General features: G+C 42.4%; 1 protein-coding gene across 1 annotated transcript in view; it reads right to left on the reverse strand.

Annotated features, from left to right (window-relative positions):
- LOC147121052 (tetratricopeptide repeat protein 7A-like) overlaps positions 1–20,265 on the reverse strand; it is a 408,967-nt gene that overhangs the window by 301,318 nt on the left and 87,384 nt on the right. Inside the window, exons 5-8 of the mRNA XM_085980379.1 lie at positions 19,626–19,744; positions 9,560–9,638; positions 4,033–4,202; positions 444–507 (exon numbers count right to left, since the gene is read on the reverse strand). Coding sequence (XP_085836505.1) covers positions 444–507; positions 4,033–4,202; positions 9,560–9,638; positions 19,626–19,744 — 432 coding nt within the window. The remainder of the gene's footprint in view (positions 1–443; positions 508–4,032; positions 4,203–9,559; positions 9,639–19,625; positions 19,745–20,265) is intronic.

A 20,265-nucleotide genomic window follows, 5' to 3' on the forward strand; every position in this document is an offset into this window, starting at 1 on the left:
TGTACTGGGGTACAGTTCCACAGATACCAAGCACCCTTCAGTACCTCACTAAAGTGCCTCTTCTTGATAGGCAGTAGGCTGTCCAATCATGGGAGGCATCGCAGCCAAAGTTCAATCTTTCCCCTGGCCCCAACATCCACAAACTTTCTAGCTGGAGCAAAGAGCTAGCAATCAGGAGAAGGTGGTTGTGGTGCTCTACACAATGAAACTAATTTGACAGAAAGCAACAAAGAGTTTGTACAGAGTCAGTACATGTTTCATCACAAGAGAAACCGATTTGTAGCTGCAGGCAATTTTTTTTTTATAAAAAGAGGCTCTCCATTAAAAATGCAGCCAAGTTTCTCCTAATGGCTCAGTTAATAAATGTACGACCAAGTGCACAAAAATGTATGATTGAAGAGAAAAGATTGGAATTTCTATTCTCAGTTATCAGTGTAGCTTACCATTGACTCACTGATTAGAAGGAGTAGGAGTGCTTCTTCAACAATGTCCCGCGGACAGAAGAGACTGGAAAAAAAAAACAAATACTGTACTGAACTAGGTAAAGTTCATACTGCTTGATTTCTTTCTTTCATTGTCAGAACAAGGCCAGTAACTAAAGACACTATGTATGATTCATCGGTGATAAGATGCCTCCTTTGAAAATGGTATAAACACATAATTCTGTGCCTTGCATGCTGTGAAGCACCTTTACACTTGGTCTCGGTTTCTTCGCTACACAATTGGTGATGATTAAAAGATACAGGCACTCAAGGGTTCAGTGCATAAATGCACCATGTGGTGTAGTATTGATCTGTATGGACCAAGATGGCTCCAGGTTTGATTGCTGGTCTATGCGGAGTTGGCAGATCTCAGCCACAGCAGGGTGAGGGGTACTGTACTGTACTAGGTCTCAATGCCCTTGGGCTGAGGAGGGACCAACAACCAATGGGATTTCTGCTCCTGTTCTGTATCCAGTCATAACTGGCGGAAACTGCAGGTGTTTGCACATCAGGTGAGAACAGGATCCGGCTTAACTGCTACACCCCTCTAATGTCAAATCAGGGTCTCGGCTCAAACATGAAGACTGGACATTTAGAGGAGATGCCAGAGGGCAATGATGGCGAATGGAAAAGGAGGTAATCGCAGTCAGTAGAGGAAACATTGGTCGATGTATGACTTATTTATTTTTAAAACGAGGCAAACTGTAGGATAAGGTAGCAAACCCCCTTCCCTCGCACTTTCCAAAACTGCAGCCCCAGCTGAGATGCACCAACTCTGTACAGACAAGGGACTGAACCTGGAACCTTCTGCTCTACATAGCTCATATACACACTGAATGGCACATTTACTCACTGAGGAAATTTTAAGTATAATTTTTAATGTCTCTTCCACCCCCACCCCGTCCTCCCCAGTATCTTCTCCCCCCACCCTGCCCTCCCCAGTATATTTCTTTAAGGACTGGGATACCTTGGGCTCTCGCCTCTTTCCTCACCAGTATTTTTATTCTCCCCCCATGGCGGCGTCTACAGTTTGTCCAATCCAAGCTGTCCTAAGGTTACTATTTGATACACCGAGCTAGGAAATTAAATTGTAAAGCAGACTACAATTTTTCTTTAAGAAAACGATTTATCTTTCGAATTGTTACAAAATAACCAAACTACAACAATCACAACATTGCAGTATAAAAGGTAAAGAAATGAGAGTGAACCATGAATAAATAGTATAAATAAATATACATTAAACTCAAGACACAAACAGATGAGAAAGACTCCACTGAACCTGGAGATAAGGCTGAGCTTAAAAAAACCAAAAAACAAGTTGACAAGAGTCTAATTAATCCAGCTGGGTTAAAACGAGATGAGGAGTTCGACAAATGTAACTCCTAATGTTCCAGTATCTGGGGGATCAAAACTGCGATCTTCTGTTCTGTTATTGCTTAGTGCTAAACCCGATAGGGGAGGCTACATAAATCATTGTAAACTACAGTTTCAAAAAGGTAATTGCTCTTAACATTCCTTACTTCAAATTAATTTATATTTCATTCCAGACTTTCACTTGCTGAAACATGTTGTATAAATTGAATGGAGTATGGAAATATTGACTGTTTTGGAGGGGGAGGGGGGGGGGGGTGGGAAAGAGATGGGGGGGCGCGAAAACCCTCTCAAAGTTCAGATAACAACCAATCCACAGATTTATATTTAACGCTTTGATTGTTATGGTGCAGAATCTATTTTTCAAAAAATAACTGGGTTTGGGGCTTATTAATTGTCAAGAAAAACACACTCACAGTGTTCTAATGTTGCTTCTATAGCTACATTTTTGTCGTATTTTTCCATTACTGTGCTCACTTGTTTCCACTCCATCGAGAACTGGAACTGAATATTTGATTTAAAACTGAAACTTCAGCAATTTCAGTGCACTGTGTCAGACTGGCCTCCACTTATGGCCAACATTACGGTCTCCATTACTGTCTCCTTTGACCAACCTCCAGTATTTACCCAAATGACCTTTTTTCACGGCAGTCTAGATAATGAGTGTTGGTAGGTTGTTGGAATGAATCAGTTCTGCCCTGGCTGAGGTCAGCAGAGACTAGGGGTTGAACCTGGGATGATCTTAGTCTGTTACTCCTTTGTGCTACATCTCGGTCACAGTGAAAGTACCACTCATTGATCAATATCACACCTTCTATCACAGTGAAAAGTGCTTCCAACACAATGGCCCGTAATTTGAGGTCAGTGGCGAAGCAAAGGCGTTCTCCACTGGCCCCAAAGTAAGCTTCCCACAAAGATCTCGATCTCACAGAATCACCACAGTGCAGATAGAGGCCATTTCGGCCCATCGAGCCTGCACCGACACATATCCCACCCTATCCCCGTAACCCCACGTATTTAATCCCCTAACACTAAGGGTCAATTTATCATAGCCAAATCAACCTAACCCGCACATCTTTGGACTGTGGGAGGAAACCGGAGCACCCGGGAAGAAACCCACGCAGACACAGGGAGAATGTGCAAACTCCACACAGACATCCTGTGGCGAGAAGTTCAGCTTTTCCGATGGGCAGTTGAAATCAGCGAAAGTTAATGGGGAATTCCCAGTGAGAGCTGCTGTGAAGTCAACAAACTGTCGAAGCAGCCAGTCAAAATGCAGAATTCTCACAGACCGAGAACCAGGAAGTGAGTAAGCTCCTTTGATTCAACATTTTAAAAATGTTAGAGAGCAAAACAAAGATTGGAGTTCTCATAAGGGGAAAAAAAGGTAAACCTGGAATAACGATGGTTGCAATTTTTATTAAAATGGATAAATTTGACACTCCACAAAATTAAAATAAGTTTTTCAGGACCATAACGTTCGTTTAACAGTCAATACGCTGTTACAACCCCAGTTACACCTAATCGAAAAGGGTCTAACTTTTAACAGGGTATTTAAGAGCGAAATTACTGGGGGAAGAGCCAAAGTTTTCATTAGTTTCCCTGATTTCAAAGATTACACTGATTACCAGCTTGGGGGGGGGGGGGGCGGGGGGGGGGGGGTTGCAGCAGCGAATGACTGACTGCAACTTCAGGATTTCCACGTTAGGATGCACTACATCTTGAAGCAGCGGCCAGTTTCAAAGGGGTACTGTTATTACCCACCGCAAATTCCAGGCCAAGAGGATTATTCTCCCCTTCAAACAGCACTTCCACCCCATTATAGCAAGATGTGGGAAAAAATTAAATAGCAAAATTAAGGGAGCAGTAATTTTATTTGTTTGCAACATGCTTAGCAAGTTTCTGACAGGAATGAGCTGGTCTGCTGTGTTTTTATTCTGTGTAGACCCGTGCGTAAGGGAGACTAGAGTTTGGATTTGTGATACTGTTGCAGCTTTTTTTTTGTATGTGGGTGCGTTTTGTGGGAGGATATAAAGGGAAAGTGACTTCTATTTGACCTAACCCATTGCTAATGAAATCATAACATTCTTTGTCGAGGGGGATGACGAGCATTTTCTGTCTAAAAGTATTACTTCATATAATTTGCAAATGAATGATATGCATAAATAAAATCACATACTTGTCCCCTTGGTAGAGCTGAGGACCAGTGGCTAGTGTGTAGCTAACACTTTGAAAAGGTCCACTTTCCTCATTATTGAGCAGATCAGGAGGTGGGTCTGAAAATGGATTCCAGTAACTGTCTTCACACAGACTGTGCAGAAGCACCTCGGCCAGTTGCTTGGCTATGGTCTGAGAGAAAACAATAAATTAGTTTAAAATACAAACACAGCGTTCTTTAACCGAAATCAACTAAAAACGGCCCAATAAAAGCAGTCATTACTGCATTTATAATTGCTTTAAAAAGGAAGAACGTGTGCTTAAGAATAGGATTCAAAGGTTAAGGAGTGAGCATAGACAGAGGTGATCATATACTCTGTGGAGCACTTTGTCTTCAATGCTGCAGAGACCATCAAAATATCATCGGTGAAAACAAACCAGCCAGTCTTAAATAATGGAGCAGTAGAATTTCACTATTTTGTGGGTCAGGGAAAAATTCTGCAGAATTTAGCTTGGACAGAAGTGTAAATAGTATGGATAGCATCCACGATGCCCAATCAATAGCACAATGGTTTTTTCTACTACCATGACTTTTTATGCTCTTAAATAAATTATTAAGTATCAGCAATGTCTAAATAACCTCAGCTTCAAAGTATAATGACAGCTTTTAAGTTCAGAGTTTGCTCAGTGGCAGAACTCTCACCTCTGGAGGTAGAAGGTTGTGGGCTCAAGCCCCACTCGAGACTTGAGCACGTAATGTAGACTGCAGTATGGAACGAGTGCTATGCTGTCATTTCGATGAGACATTTACCGGGGCCCATCTGCTCGTTCAGGTGGGTGCAAAAGATCCCATGGCACCACTCAAAGAGGAGCAAGTGTTCTCTCGCTGTTCTGCCCAACATTTATTACTCAACCAACATCACTGAAACAGATGAACTGGTCATTTTTCTCATTGTTGTTTCTGGGAATTACTGTGTGCAAATGGACTGTTACATGTCTCTACATTACAAAAGTGACTACACTTCAAAAGTAATTAATTCGTTGTGAAGGGCTTTAGGACATCCAGAGGTCATGATGTGTGCTATATAAATGTAAGTTCTTTCTTTCACAGACACCATGGAATGAGATAGCGTTTTGTGAGTAATCAGCAATGTCATGGATGCTTCCCAATTTAATGTTATGAAGAGTTTCCCCAATAGCTGCACAATACGAGTGTGGACCTGAGCCATACAGATCAGTAAGGTCTTATACATGCCAAACTAGAAAGCTAGCAAAAGCTGTCCAACAGCTTCAAAAATGCTGACACAACCACCAAAATTCTAGCAATTCAAGAAAAGCCCTGATTATAAGCCTATAACATGTGAAAACAAGTAGATTTATGGACTTTGCAACTTAAGCTGCAATATATCCAACATTCCTTCACTTGTATTGAAGAAAAAACATAAGTACACGAAAGCCTGAAAGGGAAATCCATGTGTTGACCCTTAGTGTTAATCCCCCTAACACTAAGGGTCAATTTATCATAGCCAATCAACCTAACTCGAACATCTTTGGACTGTGGGAGGAAACCGGAGCACGCGGAGGAAACCCACGCAAACACGGGGAGAATGTGCAAACTCCACACAGACAGTCGCCCGAGGCCGGATTCGAACCCGGGTCCCTGGCGCTGTGAGGCAACAGTGCTAACCACTATGCCACCGTGTTAGAGAAATGGTGTTAGAGAAATTGATGGGATTGAAGGCCGATAAATCCCCAGGGCCTGATAATCCACATCCTAGGGTACTCAAGGAAGTGGCCCTAGAAATAGTAAATGCATTGCTGGTCATCTTCCAAAATTCGATAGACTCTGGAACAGTACCCACGGATTGGCGGGTAGCTAATGTTACCCCACTGTTCAAAAAAGGTGGTAGAGAGAAAACGGGGTATTACAGACCGGTAAGCCTGACATCGGTAGTGGGGAAAATGCTAGAGTCCATTATAAAAGATGTAATAGCAGAGCACTTGGAAAACAGTGACCAGATCGGACAAAGTCAACATGGATTTACAAAAGGTAAATCGCGCTTGACTAATCTACTGGAATTTTTTGAGGATGTAACGGGTAAAATAGATAAGGGAGAACCAGTGGATGTGGTGTATTTGGACTTTCAAAAGGCTTTCGATAAGGTCCCGCATAAGAGATTAGCGTGTAAAATTAAGGCACATGGGATTGGGGGAAAGGTATTGACTTGGATAGAGAACTGGTTGGCAGACAGAAAGCAAAAAGAGTTGGAATAAACGGCTCTTTTTCCGAGTGGCAGGCAGTGACTAGTGGGGTACCACAGGGATCGGTCTTTGGACCCCAGCTATTCACAATATATATTAATGATCTAGACGAGGGAACTAGATGTAATATCTCCAAGTTTGCAGACGAGACAAAGCTGGGTGAGCGTGTGTGCTGTGAGGAGGATGCCGAGAAACTCCAGTATGATTTGGACAGGTTGGGTGATTGGGCAGAAGCATGGCAGATGCAATATAACGTGGATAAATGCGAGGTTATCCACTTTGGTGTCAAAAACAAGGCGGCAGATTATTATCTGAATGCACTTCCCCTTCTCCCAATCTATTGCCAATGAGACCTGGGCGTCCTTGTGCACCAGTCGCTGAAGCTAAGCATGCAGGTGCAGCAGGCGGTTAAGAAGGCAAATGGTATGTTGGCCTTCGTAGCGAGAGGGTTTGAGTACAGGAACAAGGATGTCTTGCTGCAGTTGTACAGGGCCTTGGTGAGACCACATCTTGAGTATTGTGTGCAGTTTTGGTCGCCTTATCTGAGGAAGGATGTTCTTGCCATGGAAGGAGTGCAGCGAAGATTCACCAGGCTGATACCTGGGGTGGCAGGAATGACGTATGAGGAGAGATTGGGTCGATTGGGCTTGTACTCGCTGGAGTTTAGAAGAATGAGAGGGGATCTCATTGAAACTTATAAAATTCTGACAGGACTGGACAGACTAGATGCAGGAAGGATGTTCCCGATGGTTGGGGAGTCCAGAACCAGGGGTCACAGTCTAAGGATAAGGGGTAAGCCATTTAGGACAGAGATGAGGAGGAATTTCTTCACCCAGAGAGTGGTGAACCTGTGGAATTCTCTACCACAGAAGACAGTAGAGGCCAATTCATTAAATATATTCAAGAAGGAGGTGGATATATTTCTTAAGGCTAAAGGGATCAAGGGACATGGGGAGAAAGCAGGGACAGGGTACTGAATTTGGATGATCAGCCATGATCGCATTGAACGGCGGAGCAGGCTCGAAGGGCCGAATGGCCTACTCTTGCTCCTATCTTCTATGTTTCTATATTTCCCCCTTCATCGCTGTCCCTATCTCAAAGTCCTACATACTGTACACGGGAACTATGTTCTCGTGAGGATTCCCACCTACAGTATGCAGTGGCCAGGATCTATTCCATTAGCAACAGGACGCCAGGCGCAGTACTGAGGAGGTGGAACCTAGTATGCCAAGAGTTGGTATGTATGATCCCAAGTTCAATCCCTCATCTGTGCCAAGTTCTGTGATCTCACATGAAGTGGTACTTGGGCTGGTGTGAATAGGCTTCCATGTCCTGAGGCTTGTTAGGGAAAGGCAAGCTACAGCTTTCATTCCTGATCACTATTTAGTGACTCCTTCTAGAAAGTGCTCATGCAGACATTGGATAAGGAGAGGATCAGGCTTTGCTGTGATGTTCTTCCAATTTCCAGAGTCAAATAACCCTACAAGCGTTCTAAGCTTACAATTGAAAAATAGTCACTTGGATGAGCTACTAGAGGGCGGCTAGCACTCATGGGGTTATGGGTCATACCACAGCGCCTTCAGAAGTGGTAAAAAATAGTTTTGTTTTTTTTAAATCTAATTATTCTTCTGAAGAACACAAATAACCACTGCTAAGACTTCCAAGAAGGGAAAATTGAACTTTCTCCCTGAAGATAATCAAACAAAGTTTCAAACCTGGCGGGATTGAAAATAAAAATTTACAAGTTAGTAACAGAAAATAAATGATTAACGACAAAAGCAGTTAAGAAACATCTTACTAACACCACCAACTGGTGTGAGAGAGTATTTACTCCAAACAATGACTCACCAGCACAAATAAAACCCTTTACAAAAGTCAAATATTACGGATGCTGGAAATCTGAAATAAAAACAAAAAGTGCTGGAAATGAAGCTCAACGTAAGCTCGAGGAACAGCACCTCATCTTTCTATTAGGCACTTTACAACCTTCCGGACTCAACATTAAGTTCAACAATTTCAGACCATAACCTCTACCATCATTTTTCAGATGGCAACTGTTGATGATTCTGCTATTCCCATTAACACCTCCTCTAGATCCATCTTTTGTCTCTATTTGTCCCATTACCATCTCCTTTTGCCTTGCACCATCATCCCTTTTGTCATTTAATCTCTCCTGCCTTCAACCCTATCACTCACAGACCTTGCCTTCCATTCTTTCTTCCCCTCCCCTCTTTTCCCTGCCTCTGCACTTACTTAAAACCCGTTATATCTCTAACCTTTTCCAGTTCTGACGAAAGGTCATCGACTTGAAACATTAATTCTGCTTCTCTCTTCGCAGATGCTGCCTGACCTGCTGAGTATTTCCAGCATTTTCTGTTTTTATTTAAAACCTTTACATTTGCTTTACACTGAATTTCAATTCTTATTCTTGGCTACTTTATGACTTCCTTTAAAAAGAAAGAAAAAAGGCAGGAAGAGTAAAATGTAATTTCTAAATTAATTCAGTGTCACAGCTACACAGTGTCACGAGTATTCACTGAACATATTCAGAGGAGTACAGAAAACTGTGGCTATGTTGAGCCAAACTGACAACACCAATGCCTCTTTGGCAGTGTGTAAAATTAGCCCCACTTTACGGTTATATCACATGCATCCAATCAAAAGAAGGCTGTATGAACTCAGAGCTCAAGCACCAACATGTCACTATTTAAACACTGAATGATTGCACTGAATCCACTGTAACTAAGTCTCATAGAAATTGCAAACTATGTAAGTAGCATGAAGCTATTGGTTCTGTAAATGAGAACAAGGCCATGTGAAATGCCACTGAAATTAATGAGAAAGGTCTGTATACCCATGCAAAGCTCTTCAGGCTGATACTCGATTGCTCGTATACTCATCACCTCTTGGCAGTTGAGACTGCCTGATCAACTTGTATTACTTCAACTTGCAGCTAATACAAGCTGTTATAAACATTATTGAAGAATTATTGCTCCACCTCATGGGCATAGCCAGACATACAACATTATGACATTGAGCTGCAGGATGCATGGTTCATCATCGATTCCACACCAAGCGTTTCATGTGTCAATTAATTTATGTCACAATAGTGACAAATGGAGCATCGTATGAAGAGCAGGGGATGATGCGCATTGCCCAATGCTGGCAGGTTGCTGTGGAGAGTTGAGGTGGCACTTGTTTCGGTGTTCATATTAAAGAATGTGCTCAATATGATCAGCTGCCTCAGAAATTAAAAAAAAAAATACAAAAATGTCTTTCAGCCATACCATTCTGAAATTCTGCGTGGCTCTCGTTTCCATAGCTCTTAACATTTTCCGAATTTGTTTTACTCCCTTGACTATGTTCCTGTGAGAAAGAAACATAAGAGATATGTTGCTGTAATGATTCTGAAGCATTGTTTACCTACATTACAGCAGTAACTACATTTCAAAAGTAATTAATTGGCTGTGAAGGGCTTTGGGGACATTCCAACACTGTGAAAGGCGTTATATAAATGCAAGTCTTTCTTCACTTCCACAGCTTTCAACAATCGGCAAAAGTTAGTAATGGCATATTTTTAGTATTCCGTCATCTCTGGTGGGGTGAACTCCTGCTGTCAGATATTAGCTTATGAATGCTGAATGCATTCATGTAAAATTCCTACTTCACTAGAGGTGCTAACCCATTCAAAATAAATTCAACTCTTCAAGTCGGTGACCTACATGGTGAAGATGTTTCCTTATTATATAAGCAGCTACACAAGAACACAAATACTTTTAGAACAGGAAAAGGCTATTAGGCACAAGAAGCCAGTTCCTGACCCATCTCTTCACCATATCGCTCAACCCCTTCACTCTCTCCAGAAACCGATCCAAGTGTCTCTTGAAACCGTCAACACTGATGCACATCAGATGCCACTTGCAGCGTTTGTGAGACCGTTTACTGATAGTTTGGTTTACCAGGTGATTAAGTAATCTTAAATGATGCCATTTTCAATCATTCCCCCACCCAAAAAAGTATTTAGGGCACTACTATAAAAACACAAAGTCAAGTTTACCCACTTTATTACTGGCGTTAAATTTCCAGTGTAAATATTATATATCCGTTACCAAGTCACCCTCAGAATTTACCAATCAACTGACCATTTCAACACATTTCATTATAGGTTTTGTTCACGATATGCAACGGCAGATTTGAAATGGGTACAGCTCCAGCAATCCATAAGGTCTGTGTATATTTAACAAAATTAGAATAGAATGATACAGCAAGGAAGGAGGCCATTCGGCCCATGCCGGCTCTTTGAAAGAGCTATCCAAAAGGTTCCACTCCCCTGCTCTTTCCCCACAGCCCTACAAATTTTCCCCCCTTTCAGTATTTATCCAATTCCCTTTTGAAAGTTATTGTTGAATCTGCTTCCACCACCCTTTCAGGCAGATTCAACAATAACTTTCAAAATGGAATCGGATAAATACTTAAAGGTGGAAAATTTGCAGGACTATGGGGAAAGAGCAGAAGAGTGAAACTAACTGGATAATTCCTGCGGATTGGAAGGTAGCAAATGTAACCCCACTATTTAAGAAAGGAGGAAGAGAGAAAACGGGGAACTATAGACCAGTTAGCCTGACATCAGTAGTAGGGAAAATGCTAGAATCTATTATTAAGGACGTGGTAACAGGGCACTTAGAAAATAATAATAAGATTGGGCAGAGTCAACACGGATTTATGTAAGGGAAATCATGTTTGATAAATCGGTTAGAGTTTTTTGAGCTTGTAACTAGCAGAATAGATAAGGGGGAACCAGTGGATGCGATGTATTTGGATTTTCAGGAGACATTCGATAAGGTGCCACACAAGAGGTTATTAAACAAAATTAGGGCTCATGGGATTGGGGATAATATACTAGCATGGATTGAGGATTGGTTAACGGACAGAAAACAGAGTAGGAATAAACGGATCATTTTTGGGTTGGCAGGCTGTAACTAGTGGGGTACTGCAAGGATCAGTGCTTGGGCCTCATCTATTCACAATCCACATCAATGATTTGGATGAGGGGACCAAATGTAATACAGGTTGACTATCCCTTATCCGAAAACCTTGGGACCAGCTGTGTTTCGGTTTTCGGAAATTTTCAGATTTCAGAAGGTATTATTTCAGACTGGGAAACTCTGAACATTAAATTAATTTGGTAATTAGTATTTGTATTTAATATAAATTTTAAAAGTTCAGGCTGCCTCTTGCGACTGTTGCGTGTCTCATTCCCCTTCCTGCTTCTCTGTGCTGCCGCTCAGTCTGTTTACAGCTCCCCCTGCTCCGTATCTGAATTCCTTGACTTAGCGGGGGTCTGGGGCTCGACTGCCGCCGCCAGTTGTGGGAAAGCCGGATATCGGCTGACTCCTACGCTAAGCTGGCCCGCGAATCAGGTCAGAAAAGCATCGGCCGCGTCGGGTCATGTTTGGCGCCACTCGGGTTATGTCGTGCGCACAACTTACGCTCCACAAAAAAACTTTCGGTTTTCAGAAGTGTGGATAAAGGATAGTCTACCTGTATATCCAAGTTTGCTGATGATACAGAGCTAGTTGGGAATGTAAGTTGCGAGGAGGATGCAAAGAGGCTTCAAGGGGATATAAACAGGCTAAGTGAGTGGGCAAGAACATTGCAAATGGAATATAATGTGGAGAAATGTGAAGTTATCCACTTTGGTAGGAAAACTAGAAAACCAGAGTATTTTTTAAATGGTGAGAGATTGGGAAATGTTGGTGTTCAGAGGGACCTGGGTGACCTTGTACATGAATCACTGAGAGTTAACACGCAGGTACAGCAAGCAATTAAGAAAGCAAATGGTATGTTGGCCTTTATTACAAGAGGATTTGAGTACAAGAGTAAAGACGTCTTACTGCAATTATATAGGGCCCGTGAGACCACACCTGGAGCATTGCGTATAGTTTTGGTCTCCTTACCCAAGGAAGGATATACTTGCCAGAGAGGGAGTGCAACAGAGGTTCACCTGACTGATTCCTGGGATGGGGGCTTGTCCTATGAGGAGAGATTGAGTAGACTAGGCCTATATTCTCTAGAGTTTAGAAGAAAGAGAGGTGATCTCATTGAAACATACAAAATTCTTACAGGGATTGACAGGGTAGATGCAGGGAGGATGTTTCCCCTGGCTGGGGAGTCTAGAACCAGGGGTTACAGTCTCAGAATAAGGGGTCGGCCATTTAGGACTGAGATGAGGAGAAATTTCTTCACTCAGAGGGTGGTGAATCTTTGGAATTCTCTACCCTAGAAGGCTGTGGAGGCTCAGTCGTTGAGTATATTCAAGACAGAGATCAATAGATTTTTTGGATATTAAGGGAATCAAGGGATATGGCGATAGTGCAGGAAGGTGGAGTTGAGGTAGAAGATCAGCCATGATCTTATTGAATGACCGAGCAGGCTCGAGGGGCCGAATGGCCTACTCCTGCTTCTATTTCTTATGTTCTTAGGCAATGAATTCCAGATCATTATAATTCACTGCGTAAAAAAATCTCATCTCACCTGTTTCTTTTGCCAATTATCTTAAATCTGTGTCCTCTGGTTACTGATCCTTTTGCCACTGGAAACAGTTTCTCCTTATTTACTCTATCAAAACCCTTCATGATTTTTAACACCTCTATTAAATCTCCCCTTAACTTTATCTGCTCTGAGGAGGGCAACCGCAGCTTTTCTAGTCTCGCCATGTAACTGAAGTCCTGCATCCCTGGTATCATTCTAGTACATCTCCTCTGCACCCTCGCTAAAAAGTGTGGTGCCCAGAACTGGACTCAATACTCCAGCTGGGGCCTCACCGGCGATTTATAAAGAATTAGCATAGCTTCCTTAATTTTGTACTCTATGCCTCTATTTATAAAAGGCAAGGAGCCGGATGCTTTTTTTAAGCAGCCTTCTCAACTTCATCCATTTTCAAAGATTTGTATATGTGCACCCGCCCCCCCCCGGTCTCTCTGTTCCTGCACCCCCTTTACAATTGTACCATTACACATTAATACTTTTTTCTCTTCCCTTGGATTCCATGGCACACTGCAAACCATTCCTTAGGCAGGCAATCTATTCACAGCTGTGTAAAACACCAAGAAGTAGGCCAGGAAAGGTGACCAGTTGATTCGCCCATTCAATTAAAATACTACTTTCTCAATTTTTGTTAAGTGCAGGCGGGCACTTATAACATTTTTGATATCGCAATTTAAAAAAAAAAAAAAATTTTTTTTAAGCGGTTTCCTATTTGTACTGCTGTAATCTCACTAACAATGGTTCTGTTGGCTTTACCTCTCCAAACATGAAGACACTTGACAGAATGATTAAGCTGCAGCCTAAATGCTTTCATGCAAAATAAACTAAAACTAGAATCTCCCAATATTTGCGCACTGTGTATAAAATCAATCAAAAATGTGTTACATGCTGAAAGCACGAGAGACAATCTGCCACTTGTGTTGGGGTTTTGTTGGCTGGATGTTTGAATCAACCACTAAGAGGATTGTGGAGAGCAACCACATTGTGCCATAATTTGCTGTGGCGTCTGCCATTTGTTAGACTTGCCCTTGCATGTTTAGCTTTTTTTAATTTTTGCTTGTCAAGTTGCTGAAAGAGTGAGCTGATAACGTCACAGCAAGAGAAACTGGACATCTGGGACATAAGTGAACAGGGAAAGTGTATCCCCTTAACCAATCAGATTGTAGGATTGTGAAATTAACAGCACAAGGACTGAGAATGAAGTGCAAGTTAGAATGGGTGAATTTAATGCCAAATCAGAAAGAGAGATAAAGAGAGAGAAAGAAAGACTGGATTGGGAGAGGGAAAAAAAAAACACCAGAAAAATAAAAATAAAATTTTAAATGTTGCATTTTTAAAATCTCCAACCACAATTAAAACACGAATGAATGAATGAGACTCCACACTCCAAACAGTTAATTTTCAGTAGCAGAGAGGTTGACTGGCAGTAATTAACACCTAGCACTTCACTTTCCATGTTTAACCTTGCATCTGCCCTCATCTGAAGTTGCTGTAGCATTTGCGCATAAATAACGGTGAGTGCCATCAGCCTCACAATTATTTTGACAGCAAATTATGGGCCAAATCTTGTCTTCATATTTCAAATGTTTTTCACCTTTGGCCCCCCCCCCCCCTGAAGGTGGTGATTCATGCTGCAGTACAATTCCAAGAGCACTGATAATCGTCCAGTGTGTTGCCCAAATGGCCAGTCTTCTATCTGATCCACGAAAGGGAGTGTCAGCAGGCTTCTCTGTCTTGGGAGCATCATAGCACAGCCTGATCCTGTCCTCTCCGGACATCCACTTTCCAGCAAGGATCACTAAAAAAAAGGATTAGCATCGAGAACTCTGGCTGATTTCTTCCCTTCGTACCCCATACATTTGAGACCAATTGCAAATTCCCTACCACTATCCAGCAGACACCAGCTCATTCTGCAGAAACCAGGGCTCACACTTAAATTGCCAAGTGCGTGAGGCTCAATTTCACATTGGACAATGTTATTAGCAAACTGAATTTCCTTCTTTCTAATTGCATGCATATGAAGTCAAAATATGGCAATTTGTGCTTCACCATTCTGTGTAGCCTGCGTGCTGAAATCATCATCATTCATTGCTTTGCCCATATACACCGAATTTAAACAAACTCCCAGCATTAAAAAAAGATGATGCGTTCTTGTAAATGTTCTCACTTTACTAAGTGTTGTACAATTCATGCTGTATTAAATAATGCATGCACTTAAGTGGTGAAGATTTAAATGTTGCAATGCATTTGCAGTTGACACATGGGTCAATAGTTTTGAAGAGATTGGACAGCAGAATGACGTTGCAAACCTCTTTCCTGTTTATTTGCTACTAAACAAGAATCCAATTTTGCTGTAGTGGCATAACTGGAGAGTTTACAACAATGTAACGTACAAAATATTGACATGTTCTCATCTGAGGGCACAGCAGAAAGAACTTTCCTCATCAGAAAAAGAATTAAAGGAAAGGTTAAAAAAAATTCCTAACACCAAAGACGGTGGAATTCTTTTAAAAGGGAATTAGATATCATCAATAGACACTAATGGTTTGCCCATTGCGAGTTGGAGGACACACTGTTTTATATAACAAAAAATAAAGGATTGCTGTGTCAAGTCAGGCATGCTGCAATATCAGAGCTGCTCACTTACTGTAACTGAATAAGAAAAATTTGTTTTATTATTCTGGGATTTTTACTCAAGTTTTCAGAATTAAATTAATCAACTTTGTCCAACTTTTCTGTGATAATCGTAAATAAGTAAACTTGATTACATGTTGCTTTATCTCCACATTTAATTGTCATCACTTACAGCCTAAAGTTGCAGATTGGTACCAAGTGTCTCTTCATAGGCAGTCCATCGGAACCGAGGATGACTTGCTTCCACACTAAAAATGAGTTCTCAGGTGACTGATGCGAGACCTACAGTCTCTGTCACAGGTGGGGCAGATGGTGGTTGAAGGGGCGGGTGGGTGGGGTGCTTGGGTTGACGTGCGCTCCTTCCGCTGTTTACGCTTGGCTTCCGCTTGCTCCCGGCAAAGAGACTCGAGGTGTTCAGCGCCTTCCCAGATGCTTCTCCTCCACTTTGTGCAGTCTTGGGCCAGGGATTCCCAGGTGTCGGTGGGGATATTGCACTTTTTCAAGGAGGCTTTGAGGGTGTCCTTGAAGTGTTTCCTCTGCCCACCTGGGGCTCCCTTGTCGTATCGGAACTCCGAGTAGAGCGCTTGTTTTGGGAGTCTCGTATCGGGCATGCGGACGATGTAGCCCGTCCATTGGAGCTGATCGAGTGTGGTCAAAGCTTCGATGCTGGGGATGTTTGCCTAATTTACAGAACAAACGGGAAACTGTTCAACCTCCGTCGCCTCCAGTCCAGATCCAATGTTGTCCCATCCTCTGTCATCGAATTACAGTATGCAGACGACGCTTGCGTCTGCGCACACTCTGAGGTCGAACTCCAAACCATCGTCAACACCTTCTCTGAAGCATATGAGAGCATGGGCCTTATACTAAACATCCATAAGACAAAGGTCCTCTACCAGCCTGCCCCTGCCACACAGTACTGCTCCCCGATTATCAAAATCCATGACGAGGCCTTGGACAACGTGGACCACTTTCCATACCTCAGGAGCCTACTGTCAACAAAGGCAGACGTCAATGACGAAGTCCAACAGTGTGTCAGTGCAGCCTTCAGTCGCCTGAGGAAGAGAGTGTTTGAAGACCAGGACCTCAAACCCAGCACCAAGCTCATGGTCTACAGAGCAGTAGTGATACCCGCCCTCCTGTATGCTTCAGAGACATGGACCATATACAGCAGGCACCTCAAAGCACTGGAGAGGTACCACCAACGCTCCCTCCGCAAGATCCTGCAAATCCATTGGCAGGATAGGCGGACCAATGTCAGTGTTCTCGCTCAGGCCAACCAAGTGTGTAGCAATACTGGGAAGTAGGAGAGTAATGGGGTTTGGCAGCACTGGAGAGGGATGGATCCATGGTTTGTTGGACTTGGAGTAGGAATGATGGAACTTGGAAGTGCTGAGAATTTTTTCAGAGAACTATGAAGATTATGAAGTCTAGGATTACAGGGGGTTCTGGAATTGTTCAGGTCTACATGGGCAGGGGTGTTGAGGTTCCTCAGAGAAGTGGAAAACAGCACAACTGACTTCAGAGCTACAAATCATCAGCTAGAAGGAGCAAAGCTTTTGCAAAAATAGCTAATCATAAGATAATTACAGATGAGGAAGACCATTCAGCCCGTCTTCACTCATCCATCCAGCAAGACCCTAAAATCCCCCTTTCCAGCATCCAACTGGTTCTTAAATTATCCTTGGGTTTTCACCTCCACTACTCTATCTAGGAATCCATTCTATGTATTGACCACTCTTTATGTGAAGAACTTCCAGATATCAATACTAAATTTGCCTTTTACTAATTTGAATGTGTATCTCCTTAACCTAACCTCATAATTTAGTTTCAAGTAATTTTCCAGATTTACTTCATCCAAACCGTTTACTAACACAAGATCACTTCTCAAATCGGCCTCACAAACAGCAATGAAATAAAATGGACAGTTGACCTGTTTTTTGGATGTGTTTATTAAGGGATGAGTATTGTCGAGGATACCAAGAGAACTCCCCTTCTCTTCTTCCATTCGTACCATGGGATCTTTATGCACAACTGCAGAGACAAACGGGGTTGGTTTAACAGCTCATCCAAAAGACAGTACCTCTGACAATGCAGCACTCGCTCAGTACTGCACTGAATGTCAGCTTGGATTATGTGTCAAGTCCCTGGAGAAGAGGGATGTTTGAACCCATGGCCTTTTGACTTAGAAGTAAGAGTGCTACCACGGAGTCAAGCAGATACTTGTAGCATTATAAATAGCAAATTTAAGTGCAATAGAAGTGTTACAAGCAAGCATGACAAAAACAGCATTAACAGGAGTGTTACATTTTCAGGACATGCAGGATATACCCAATGCTTTTAATAACTATTTTCGAAGCTGTTCTCATAGTCCAGTGTGAAAGCCACTCACTAACTGTTTTTGACAGTGGGGAGGGTTTGCAATTCTTCCTCAGCTGGGGCAGGAAGGAGGGGCTCACATTCCTTGCTCAGCAATGTGGGGTAGACTGATTCTGAGGGAGATTGACAGGGTTGATTCTGAGAGGCGGTTTCCCCTGGCTGGAGAGTCTAGAACTAGGGGGTCACAGTCTCAGGATAAGGGGTTGGCCATTTAAGACTGAGATGAGGAGGAATTTCTTCACTCAGAGGGTTGTGAATCTTTGGCATTCTCTACCCCAGAGGGCCGTGGATGCTGAATCGTTGAGTATATTCAAGGTTGCGATAGATAGATTTTTGGACTCTAGGGGAATCAAGGGATATGGGGATCGGACAGGAAAGCGGAGTTGAGGTCGAAGGACAGCCATGATCTTATTGAATGGCGGAGCAGGCTCGAGGGGCCGTATGGCCTACTCCTGCTCCTAATTCTTATGTTCTTGTGACTATTCCTGTTCAGCAGGGTTTGGAGTTCTTCATTTTTGCTTCTGCTTTCATGTCAATCCCACTTGCATTTTATGTGTGCTTTACTCACACGGCTAGTACAGTGCATGGCAGCATTTAAAAGATTCTTGTGTGCACTTTGCAAGACATGTATTTACCTTCGCTATTTTCAAACTTCTTTTAAGTAAACAAATATCAAATTTCAGAACACACATGCTAATTTGCAGTACTCTATGCTCTCTTTAACTGCTCTTAAGTGGCCAAAGTCGCAGTTTTTTTTTAACATTAGACATATATGAGGGTTACATAAGAGTGCCATTTGGGGCTGTCACATAACCGTACGTGCTTCCCTTTTCTTTTCAATTTGGCACATAATGTTACATTTCACAGCACCGCATACTGACAGTACCTTTGGAATCCTGAAACCACTCACCATTTTTAATATATAATAAATAGATATTAATCGTCGTGTTTAATGGGCACTTCCTGTAAATGCAACTTTTCCCCCCAACAATTACTTCACCGCACTCTGTTGCCAACACCCCTACTGTTATAAAATGTTAGTGGAATACAAGGTCTCATTTTATTTGGATACTAATATTCTAGAAATGTCTTTCTCCTTGCCTCTCACCACTCTCTTTACTCACCTGAAACTAAATTTTTGTTTTTCCAGACCGTGTGTGGTTATCTTTGAAGGGCACTGGGAGAGCTGATGAGAAACACTGTGTAATTAATTCTGTGGGATTTTAGGCTATTCCTGTATTTTCACAGACCAAAACAAAAAAAACACAAAGGCTCTTGAAATAGCTTTTTAGACTACACGAATGTAGAAGTGCTACCAATGGCATTTCTTTTTAATTTGAGGACAAACTTCTCCTATTTCCCTTATTTTTCTCCCTAGGGCATGCAAGAAACTTGCAGCCAACTTGCTCGCAGGCCACGACTGAACTTTGCGTGGAAGATGCGACGACTTTATGGATTTCTCTGTGCAGGGTCACTTAGCCTCTATTTGACATACCTTCCCTCCCCTCCCCCCCCCACACCATCCACCTCCACCGGGTCCCAGCTGAAACTTAGAACTCAGCGGGGGTGGGGTGTGGCACAGGTTAATCAGGCCTGTATCCCACCATCCCATGGCAGTGTTGTATTTACAAATGTGTGAAGTCTTTAAATTTTCTACCGTTTAAAGTGCATTTTTTAAAAATTGTACAAATGATTCTCCTGGAACAGATTGCACCACAAGAGGATAATACAAGGTCTGAAATGACTCGTGTTAAAAGCAAATGGAAGACAAACGATAATTTTCAGGTTGCTTACCTTTTTTTGAAATAAGTCACATAAGCACTTTGCAATGCAGCTTCAAGAAAGTAGGGGAGCTCCATCTCCTGAACAGGCACATTCCCCTTGGTAGCTCTAGGCTGAGTGCTGATCATGGCCTTCAGGAAGCAAATGAGAAACAAAGCAAGCAGTTAAGATAAATAGAAGGATATGGTCTCTTGACCAGCTTTTTACTGAACTCTGCCATCACATAAAACAGCATTTTAAAACTAAGCAAGTACTGTAATATTATCCAGCAGTTGTTGAAACTCAGAGCTGAGACATCAGCTACGTTAAGGACATCTGCTTTCAGCACAGCTGGAGAAAAAGACTTGCATTTCTGTTGCGCCTTTCACAACCACAGGGCGTCCAAAGCGCTTTACAGCCAATTAATTACTTTTGAACTGTAGTCACTGTTATAATGTAGGAAATGCAGCAGCCAATTTGCGTACAGCAAGCTCCCACAAACAGCAATGTGATAATGACCAGGTAATCTGTTTTTGCTATGTTGATTGAGGGATAAATATTGGCCAAGACAACTCCCCTACTCTTCTTCAAAATAGTGCCATGGGACCTTTTATGTCCACCCGAGAGAGCCGACAGGGCCTCGGTTTAACGCCTCATCCGAAAGACGGCACCT

This window comes from Somniosus microcephalus, chromosome 3 (assembly GCF_052327205.1).
Source record: "Somniosus microcephalus isolate GS21.2 chromosome 3, FLI_Smic_1.0, whole genome shotgun sequence".
NCBI classification, from domain to species: Eukaryota; Metazoa; Chordata; class Chondrichthyes; order Squaliformes; family Somniosidae; genus Somniosus; species Somniosus microcephalus.